This window comes from Malus domestica, chromosome 05, assembly GCF_042453785.1.
Source record: "Malus domestica chromosome 05, GDT2T_hap1".
NCBI lineage: Eukaryota > Viridiplantae > Streptophyta > Magnoliopsida > Rosales > Rosaceae > Malus > Malus domestica.
In genome coordinates this window covers 39,262,817-39,274,137 of record NC_091665.1, presented here as the reverse complement: position 1 = coordinate 39,274,137, position 11,321 = coordinate 39,262,817, and the positions used below count along the sequence as shown (strand labels likewise).

At 35.2% G+C, this 11,321-nt stretch overlaps 1 protein-coding gene across 1 annotated transcript; it reads right to left on the bottom strand.

Moving 5' to 3' along the window:
* Positions 1-336: 336 nt before the first annotated feature.
* On the bottom strand, positions 337-2,762 carry LOC114824993 (tubulin beta-7 chain). Its single transcript, XM_029103036.2, has 3 exons — positions 2,235-2,762; positions 1,474-1,743; positions 337-1,235 (listed from the first exon to the last, which is right to left on the bottom strand). The coding sequence occupies exons 1-3, from the start codon at positions 2,626-2,628 to the stop codon at positions 565-567; spliced, it is 1,335 nt and encodes a 444-aa protein (XP_028958869.1). The 5' UTR covers positions 2,629-2,762; the 3' UTR covers positions 337-564.
* Between the last annotated feature and the right edge of the window lie 8,559 nt (positions 2,763-11,321).

The window sequence follows — 11,321 nt, the reverse complement described above, 5'->3', positions numbered from 1 at the left end:
AACACTAGCAATGTCTTTTTTTTACCGTTATTGCTGATGTGGACATTTTGACATCTCATTTGAAGATACTCTAAATTTAGCTTTCTTTGTAAGTAAGAATTAAATTTATAATTATTATATGCAAAATTTAAACAATTGATGTTTCGGGCCACTCAACGGTATGGAACATGAAAAAAAAAATTGGTATGCATATACGATATTATAATTAAAACATTAAACTGCATCCCTTTCTTCGAATATAATTCATAGCACGCAAAGGAAACGATGGGTATTTGGGCGGCTCCATTTTACCAAAACAAATACAAATACAAAAAGCATATGGTGCAAGACAGAAAATTCCATCACTGAAATATAAGTTTCGACATTATATGCCTTACTCGGTACAACATTCAAATCCAACACAAAAGCGTCTTTACAAAACCCATCTCTTATACAAGGACCCCTCCCACATTCCATACATCCATGTCAAATCTAAATTGACTGAGCAACAATCAATTTTTCGAATTAAGCCACAAACATAACGAGTTTACACAAATTGAGAAACCACGACCATGGCACGATTCATCAAGCACCAACCTCCTCTTCCTCCCCTTCGTACTCCTCTTCGTAGATAGTTGCATCCTGGTATTGCTGGTACTCAGCAACCAGATCATTCATGTTACTCTCAGCCTCGGTGAACTCCATCTCATCCATTCCCTCTCCCGTGTACCAATGCAAGAAAGCCTTTCGCCTGAACATAGCTGTGAACTGCTCGCTAACTCTCCTGAACATTTCCTGAATTGAAGTCGAATTCCCAATGAAAGTGGATGCCATTTTCAGACCCTTGGGTGGGATGTCACACACGCTGGACTTAACATTATTGGGAATCCACTCGACAAAGTATGAGGAGTTCTTGTTCTGGACATTAATCATCTGTTCATCAACTTCTTTGGTGCTCATCTTACCACGGAACACAGCAGATGCAGTAAGGTAACGTCCATGGCGTGGATCAGCAGCACACATCATGTTTTTGGCATCCCACATCTGCTGGGTCAATTCGGGCACAGACAGAGAACGGTACTGCTGTGATCCTCTTGAAGTTAGGGGTGCAAACCCAACCATAAAGAAGTGCAGCCGTGGGAAAGGGATAAGGTTAACTGCAAGCTTGCGTAGGTCAGAGTTCAACTGTCCAGGGAACCGAAGACAACATGTGACACCGCTCATGGTAGCAGAGATGAGGTGATTAAGATCACCAACTGCATTAGCCGTGCAAAAAAAAATGTTAAGAGATCACATGACATTCCTTCTAAAAATCTCATAAGAATTCACACAAACACATACAAATGCGTCTCATATCATATCAGTATAAGATGCCAGTCTATGATTTATCAAAATCTTTTTTACTTAAGATACAATCAAACAGAAAAAGATCATTATATAACTCTACAATCACGGTCACTTGTCAGCCGCCATATATCTAAGATTTGGACTTACAAGTAGGGTTGGATAGCTTGAGGGTGCGGAAGCAGATATCATACAGAGCCTCATTGTCCAAAACCATACATTCATCAGCATTTTCAACAAGCTGGTGGACGGAAAGGGTGGCATTGTATGGCTCCACAACCGTGTCAGACACCTTTGGGGATGGGAAGACAGAAAATGTCAACATCATTCGATCCGGGTACTCCTCTCTGATCTTGGAAATAAGAAGAGTTCCCATGCCAGAGCCGGTGCCACCACCCAAAGAATGACATACTTGGAATCCTGTTCAAAACACATGGCCAACATTACAAAGCTGAATCATTTCATTCACACCAATCAGCCATTCAAATTATAAACTCAAAAGAAACACTAGATATCGATCAAAACCGCTCTTGTTCATTCCTTCTACGTTATGCTTAACTGCACTTGTGGACCAAATATTTGTGACATCGATCAGATGTCAACGACGTGTCCACATTTAAATAAAATGCGATTAACCGCAACGGATAAAAACTTAATTTACAAAAAAAATTAGCCATAATTTGAGAGATAGGAAACAGAACAAGACATTCAATCAAGCTAACCCAAATAAGACATGATTAAGCACCACAATATCATATCCAATCCAATCCAATCATATTAACAACAATCAACGAATTAACAAACACAATTGAGATTCAATTTCAAACCAAAAGCACGATCAAATCAGATAAACAAAACAAACCCAAAAAACAATTTCAACCCAAAATCTTGGTTTTCAATTTTCACCATACCCTGCAAGCAATCGCAATTCTCAGCCTCTTTTCGCACCACATCGAGCACGGAATCGATAAGCTCGGCGCCCTCCGTATAATGCCCCTTAGCCCAATTGTTCCCGGCCCCAGACTGCCCGAACACGAAGTTATCGGGTCTGAAAATCTGCCCAAACGGGCCGGATCTGAGCGCGTCCATCGTCCCAGGCTCCAGATCCATAAGCACCGCACGTGGGACGTACCTTCCTCCGGTGGCCTCGTTATAATAGACATTGATTCGCTCGAGCTGGAGCTCGGAGTCGCCGTTGTACCTTCCGGTGCTGTCGATGCCGTGCTCATCGCAGATCACTTCCCAGAACTTGGCGCCGATCTGGTTGCCGCACTGGCCTCCCTGGATGTGGAGGATTTCTCTCATTCTTGGGGGTTCGAGACCTGTTTGGTTGCCGGGAAAATGGGAGGGGAAAGCGAGGGAAAATGTTACCGTGATAGGTTTTGGTTTTGCCGCGATTGGATGGAGCGGAACGGGTAGTGGGGAAAATGGCTTTGGGAATTGTATATTTTAAAGGGTGGGTCCGGTGAAGTTTGGGGAATGTGTAGGGGTATTTTGGGGAATCAAATTTGGATTATTATAGATAATGTTTTTGTGGGTTTCGGGATTTTTCTAATTTTGGGGGCGATGTGCTGTCACAGTTTGCCCTAAAACTTCCTGAGACACCAACACCAGAATGGTTTGTGGGTGTGAAATTTGGATATTGATTTGGAGTGGAGAGAAATGTTAAAGGAGATTATTTCAAAACTGATACTTTCTTAATAGTAGGATCATCTGTCATCTTATATTTTTTACACAATGTTTTATAAAATTGACATGAGAATTAACGTTAAACTATGAGGTGGCGGAAAGTCCATGAAGAATTTCACTTTAAACGAGTCTCTTTAGCATTTCTATGTTATGAATTATTTTTGGAGCCACATAATCCCACATTTGTGGCCAGGCTAGCAATCGGGTTGTGTTCGGGTTAGTTATTTATAGGTGTGTCCTGTTCATGTTGATATACGATTGATTAGCAGGCACATTGATTGAAAAATAATATATAACGCAATAACTAGTAGAGAATTGTTATTGAAAGTCCAAAATTTAATTGTGCACTTTCTATATTTTGAAAAAAAAAATTACGAGAATTGCACAATTAAATTTTTAAAGTGCCAATAATAATTCCTTAACTAATACTATACTTAACAAAATGAGATAATTTATAATTTAATTAGTGTTTAAAGTATGTGAACAATATTGTTCCTCTGTACGTACCCATCAAATTTTATATTCATGCAAATTTCGAATTGGAATAAATGTATCATGATCGAAATTGTCACCTGATTTTGTCACTTGTACCAATCCACAAATTTCCAACAATTTCCACCCTAGTGAGATCTAGGGCCAAGCTAACCTTCCATTACAAACCCCATGCACTTTTTTTTTTTTTGGCAAACAACCCCATGCACTTTCAAAAGCAATTCCACCACCTTAATTACACTTCCAAATTAGGATTTTTTTTTGTTGTAAAACAATAGATTTGTTAAATTATAGAACCAAACAAATTTTGAACCCACGCCGTGATGCAAGGACAACATTCCTCGTAGAGGGCCACTTGCGGATATTTTGGATCTTTGATAGTTTATGGTGGATGGGATATTTTAGTTTATTTTATAATTTATATTAAAAAAATATTATGAGTTTTTTTTTTTAAGAATTATTAGAGAGTACCCACCACTGAGCAGTGTTTCTTTTGCTTCAAGGCAAACAAAGATGACAAAAGCTATAGAAGGATATATATGTCCTACTATTTTGGGTGATCTATTTTTATGGTTTCTGATAGCCACCCAAAATCTACTATAGTTTGTGCTTTAAATATATACAAAATCTTATCCTTAAAACCTAACTATATAAAAAAGAAATAAAGCATATCTTATCCTTAATCAAATCTCTAACCCCACACCATTCCTTCCCAGCCCCTAAATAAAAGGGATAACCGTAGCTTGCCATCAGTTGTCCCTTTTAAAAATAAAAATAAAAAACAGTAGGTGCGGCTACCTTTCAAAGTTATAATTGAAAAGCCATGATCACAGTATTTTATACTATAATCGAGAATATATCCTATGTATCTACTACTCCCATCGTTTGGCTATACATACAGAATATATGTTTAGTTTTATGTGAGAGAATAAGATGAACACAAAAGAGTAGCCATTGTTTGAGAGGTGCAGTTTAGTTTGCTTTAATTCTTAATAGATGGATACCAAGTAATAGTGGATAATATGATTTAATCAATCATTTTCATACCATATAAGCCCTCTATATTAATCTAGTAATTAGAATTCGAAAGGCCAACTTCTTTGTTTTACACAAAGATGATATGGAAATAGAACCAATGGATGAGAAAAAGCTATTAGGATTCTACTTAGGTTTAAATATGAAATTGACTCCCGATCTTCATCCCTAATTAATTTATTTCTTTTTTTTAATATAAGCGACACTTTTACTTTAAATACATAAAAAAAGTTTGAACTTGAAAAATAATAAATTGAAGAGAAAGATCATGATCATCAAGGCAAATCCACCACTTGCGATTTCTTTTGTTTTCATCTTACATATATTCTCAAAAGGGTTTTTATCACAAATGGCCTCTGCAATTGACCCTCACCATCAAAATGGTTCTTGAAATTAAAAATCATTCAATGTAGTTCCTGAAAATATATGTCACAAATCAATGTGGTCATTCCGTCAATACTCTGTTAAGTGTTGTTGTGGCACATAAATTGGCCACACAAGTCTTTTTTTTTTCTCACAAATGGTCATTGAAATTGACCCATGACATATAAATGGTCCTTGAAATTGACCCACAACATTAAGATGGTCCCTAAAATTAACCCACACCATCAATATAGTCCCTGAAATTGAAAATCAATCAATGTAGTATTTGAAAATAGGTGTTGCAAATAAATATGATCCTTACGCCACAATTTTGTAAAAAAAAAATTGTTATGTGCTGATGTGGGTTTAATAATTAATTAAAAAAACTGTCTAAATACCTTTTTACACAATGGAATTTTTTTTTTATATAGTAAGGCCTATTCCGAAGAGAGATATCTTCCATAAATTCTCAAAGGCACAAGCCTTAACCAAGGCCTAAGAGGGGGTGTGGAAATAGTTTTCAACCAACAATCGTCCTCGGTTATAACCTCATTATCGCAAGGCAAACCTCATCGTTCTTTGCATCGCCAGAACATCAAGGAAGCGTCAAACAAGCTTTTCAAGATTAAGATTGTGAGGATATTGATCGCCTAAATGTTAATGGTGATGTCCCATTAGTCGTTGTCAATGGGCCAAGCCATCACCAAATGTAATCTCGATCCAGGTTCAATTCGGTGAAGGGTGTTGAAGTGTGTAAAGATAGGTGTATTGAGATTTTTTTAGACAATAGAGAGCAAATGAGGTAGAGAAATGTGGAATGGGATCGGAGGTGATTGCAGGACTGGATTTTTGGGTTGACAATTTTTTTATTAACTATTAAATTATTAATACACCTACTTGATTTGAGAAACAAAATTTTTGACATAATTGTGACGAAATAACTACATTGATTTAAGATACTTACTTGTCAGACTACATTGATCAATTTTCAATTTCAGGGACCATTTATATGTCGCGGGTCAATTTCAAGGACTATTTATATGTCGCGGGTCAATTTTAAGGACTATGTTGATGTTGTGAGTCAATTTCAATGACCATTTGTGAGAAAAAATAACTTATGAGGTCCGTTTATGTGCCACATCAGCATTTAACAAAAAATTTAACAGAATTGTAACGGAATGACCACATTGATTTGCAACACCTATTTCCAAGAACTACATTGAATGATTTTTAATTTGAGGGACTATCTTGATGGCGATAGTCAATTTCAGTGATCATTTGTGATAAAAACCCTTTTCAAAATAAATCTCATGTTCAATCGTTTGTAGATCTCAGACTTATTGGGTTTGGAGCTCGGGCTTAGGCTGTGCACATAGCCCATCAGGCCATGTTAATGTTGGGCTAAATGGGTATTTACAGATTTTGGGCTTAAATGTTGGGCTAATATTGCAATTATAATCTGATGAATGCATATGCATAATGTGATTAAACAAAAGTGAAGGGTAGTAATATTCATATACCTATTTTTACTTTTTATCTTTTCAATTTTTGGTTATCAGATTGAATAAATTGAAAAATATCAATGACCACCAATTGTGTGTGAATAGGACTATCCAAGTAGAAATTTGTTTTCTTTGTCAATGGTCAACGACTCAACGGTGAGTAGCAAATAATATCCCTTCCCCCTCTATATGGAATTTAGCTATTCTCCACTTCTTATTGAACAAAATCAAGGGAGGAACGTGAGATGGAGCAGATGCAGCAAATTTCCAGGCTACTCTGGTCGCCTGCCTGGGAGAAGGGAGGGAGTGGATAGTGACTTGGTCTGATCCCCATAGTCTAATACGTATGCTAAAGAAGGAGTGTACTGCAGAGGCTACGTTGGAGTGTGTTTGATATCTGGTATTTAGCAAATCAGTTTAGAGAGGTTGAGTTCAGTTTTGTTCCGCGGGGTGGGAACCTTGCTGCCCACCTAGTGGCTTCGCATGTTGCTTGTCATGGAAGTTCTTTCATGTGGGATGTTTTAGGTCTCGATTTTCTTTTCAATATCTTGGCCGAAGATATAAACGTTTCCAATAGATTATAATCAAGTCTACTCTTTTGACAAAAAATAAAAATAAAAAATGACACCGTCCAATGTGCTTCCAGCTTTGCTTTCCATAGACTTAAAAATTCGGCTACAAACCTTTTTTTTACTGATTTTGTGTTAAATAATTAGAGTACTAGAACATCAATTTACTCATGTTACAGCGTATACACTGATTGTCAATATTATATTTTAGGGATGTGTTATCCACACACCTCATTTTACTTCTCACACACGCTTTGTTCGTTGATCTTCTTCAATTCATCTGATCCGACGGCTGAAAATTAAAGAGGTATGTGAGAAGTAAAAAAATGTGTATGGATATCACACCCCACTGTGTAAACTTGCCGACTTGTCGACCACCTAACTGTTTCGGTATTTTTCCTTCATTTAGGAAGCAAGTCGGTAAGTTGCATGGGATGGGTAACCTTTACTATATTCCATCTAAATCATGTTTAAAACAAAACTCAACACAACCTCAATAGAATTAATATTTAGTGTTAATGAATAAAATATATGTTATAATTGTGTAGTGTAACTTACAACTTCGCTACTACGGGGTGACCCAGTGGTTAGGGATAAATTTCAGGCTTGTATTCCACAAGACATGTTCTGAATTCGATTCTTAGTGCAGGTGAATCGCACGATAGTGGCGAGGGGAAGACATAAATGCCTCTGTGAGTTTTCTCAGCCCTCGAAAGGAACGAGTCTTTGTGAGTTTTCCTGGCTCCCGGAAGGAATGACTGCTATACCGAAGCCACCAGCTAAACTTCTTTTAAAGAAAAATAAAAATTATAACCCTAAGCACAAATATCACAGCCACACTTAAAAATTTCTGCTTTATCTACCTACGCGTGTTAAACTAAGATCTTCGTACGTTTTCGAAGTTTCAACTTTTGCTTTCATGTACAAGCACATTCAACTTTGCTTTTGGTGATGTTTGAACTTTGAAGTAGTAAAGAAGCAAAATAGTTGTAACAGCTGTATCTCAAATAATCAAAAAACATGTGACCAAATGAGTAGAAACTGAAAAGAAAAATGAACTCAATCATCATCGGTCAATTTACACCAGCATTTTCTGGTCGTTTACCTGCAAGAAAAGGTTACACCAATGGGGATGGGGTCTCCCTTTTTATTCCCTGTAATCTCTCCATAATTAAGTACACGTTTTACGTGAGCACAATGAACAAAACATTTTTAATTACTTGAGATTTTTTTCCAAGTTAGTTAATAATTATAATATTTGAGCACTTGATAGAGTTACTATAATTTAGAGTTTGTTTGAAAGTGTTTTTAAAATGGCTGAAAGCACTTTTGGTAAAAATATTTTTGAAACCAATTCTAAGTAAAACTGCAAGTGAATCCTAAAAATTCACTTAAAGTGTTCCGTGCAAGAAGAATTGGTGTTTCTTGCAAGAAACACTTTAAGTGCTTTTGCAACTCTAAAATATTTTCTCTAAAAATACTTTCAAACAAACTATTACTCTTTTATAAAAAAAATAGAATATATGCCACCAAGACTTTATTAAATTTCCCGTACCAATTGAGACGTTTTAGCTTTTTTGTTTAGTGAAAGAGAGATTAATGGCTGGTTTGGTATTGCTGTGTTTTGAAAAAAATCTGCTGTGAGAATAAGCGGCTGTGCTGTGAGAATAAGCGGCTGTGAAATAAATCAGCAGAGTGTTTGGTAAACCTTTTTTGTAAAAGTGCTTTTGAAAAAAAAAGCAGTCTAATATTGAGTCTTTTAATTAAAGAAGCACTGTAACTCCATGTGCTTTGAAAAAAAGCCAATTTTCCAAAGCTACAAATAGCAGCTTCAGCTTTTTTCTTTGATTTCAGCTTATTCTCACAGCAGCTTCCAAAATAAGCTATTTTTTTTCAGTTTACCAAACACCTAAAACCCTCACAACTTTTTTTCATGGTTGCTTTTTTTTTAAGCACCTCACTCCCAAACTAGGTCTAAGCCTTTTTGCAAAGAGTCTATGGCTTTACGCGAAAAACACGACGAAGACATGCATGCATTATTTGTGTTCTTTTGTTTTTTTCAACCATCATCTTTGTTTAATGGTAAGAATACAACATATTTTAGTAAACAGTTTATGAAATATGCGATGAATTATTGTCAGTCTACAGTAAATATTTTAAAAGAATTTTCGCTAGAGATGGGCATTTATATTGATTGCAGAAGCAGAAACCTGATCAGATCACTGAGAATCGTAGACACCAACTTTAGTTTTGTTCCTTCCAGATGTGAATTTCATTTTTTTATTTGAGAAGAAATTAATGACATAATAGTGGTTGGACCTCTAGATGGTTCTATAATTAAAATATTTTTTGTAAATTTTAATATAAAAGTTAGGATATATTTCATATATTTCTTTTAATCTTATAAGCTTGTGAAAAAAGAAGTGTACTTAGTGAAGTTTCTTTTGGCCATACAAATAAATAACCTTCTGAATGTTGTGTTTTCTTTGGTTGTCATCCATATTTATAAAAAGTTTATATAAAAGTATATCAAACATTTTAATAATGTATTTTGATTTTTAAACTCTAAACATCTTTACAAACTTTTATTAAACACTTTATTATTTTATTTCACAACTGATTATTTTTATTTTTTACTGCACAACAGAAACATTTCTTTAAAAACACAATAATACCAAACTAGGTCCCGTCTCGACTGTGATATTCTACGTGCTTGGTTCTTAAGCCAACATGTTTCATTTCTTCTTCCCCTTCTCACTTTACCAATAATATTTGTGTACATATTATACAATATAGTTATCTTTTTCCATCTTTATATGGGATAAAAGCAAAAACAGCCATCGGATTCTAAGCACATCATGGTGAAATTGGGGTCCCATCCAAGAAATATCCTAACTTGGTCCAATAATTCCATCGAGTGGTTTTCAGTGAGGAGTGGGGGACATCTTACACATGAAAGGGCTGAAAGTGGATTTGTTGGTGACAATTGCTCCTCCAGATGCCAGTTTATGCATAATGCGTGTTGCGATGTCTGTACTTTGCTCGTCTTTGTTAATAGTTTGTTTTTATTTTCCAATATGGTAAAGCAAATTACAACCTAAACATCCGGTAAAAGCAAGACATTGAGTTACGACGTCTTTTTAAGTCAAAATAAATTGGGATTATAATATATTTATTGTGATAATTCTTGTTAGTTAGATCAATCAGATTCAACAATTAATTATGCAAATAGTACTCGATGATTTAGGTGTCGAAGAAAAAAATTGCCATGAAAGAGTTGTTGATAATTTAGTGACACCTTTCATTGTTTGCACTAAATGAGCAATTGCGTATTGGATAAAGGTTAGGTAAGCTCACTATTGGATGGCAACTTGAAAGATATTTCAAGCACAATAAGCTAAAAGGAGCATTCACCTACAACAAACTAGTAATAATAAAATAAAGCAAAAAGTTTAAATGGATGGGACACTTGCACTAGTTAGTAGTTAGCCACTTTAAGGAGATTCAAGACAAACAGTGTGTGTGAAGTTTTTTCGAGTATTTCATATGCATTGTGCATATATGTATATTGATGTAGCAATTTAAGAAAATATAAAATAATATAACTTCTAATGATGATAAGAATATGGATTTTAAGGTTTGCCAAAATTGCATGAAAGAAGATTAGGTTAACAAAATTGCACATTTGGCTTATATAGTCATGCATGGATTGCCTCTTGCTACTCTTATAGGCTAATTGATTAGGTTAACAAAATTGCCCATTTGGTTTATATAAGCATCTTGGTATGGGTGGATGTGAGTTCTAATTAAAAATCCAATACTTACGGAAAAACATCTACAACGAATCGGAATCGATTGATTGTTACATAGTTACTTTAAACTTTTGCCCCATGTATAATCGGAAAATGAACGATATTAATATACGGTTATGTGAGTTTTATATTTTGAATCTCATTAATGCATTTTAGAATCTAATAAAATCCTTGATAAGAAAAAAAAAGAGAAAAGAATCTAATAAAATCTGAATATGATACTAGATGATCACTAAATTTTAAAAGATGAGCCATAAATTTATAATTAGTTTACAACATTCATCCTTGCATCGTAAATTCTAGTTTTGGTTATTTCATCCTTAAATATCGCTTGTATAAATAACAACATTGCGACAAAACTTCAGCATTAGACAAGACTATCATATCAATCAATGCAATAGTTCTTACCCTTTTTTTTTATTTTTTTGTCATTAGACTTTATTGGATTCTATTGGTAATGTGCCCATCGTTTGCCAAAAATGAAAAGAATTCAGGACCGATAAAATCCCACAAATGAGAACCACCATACTTAACTA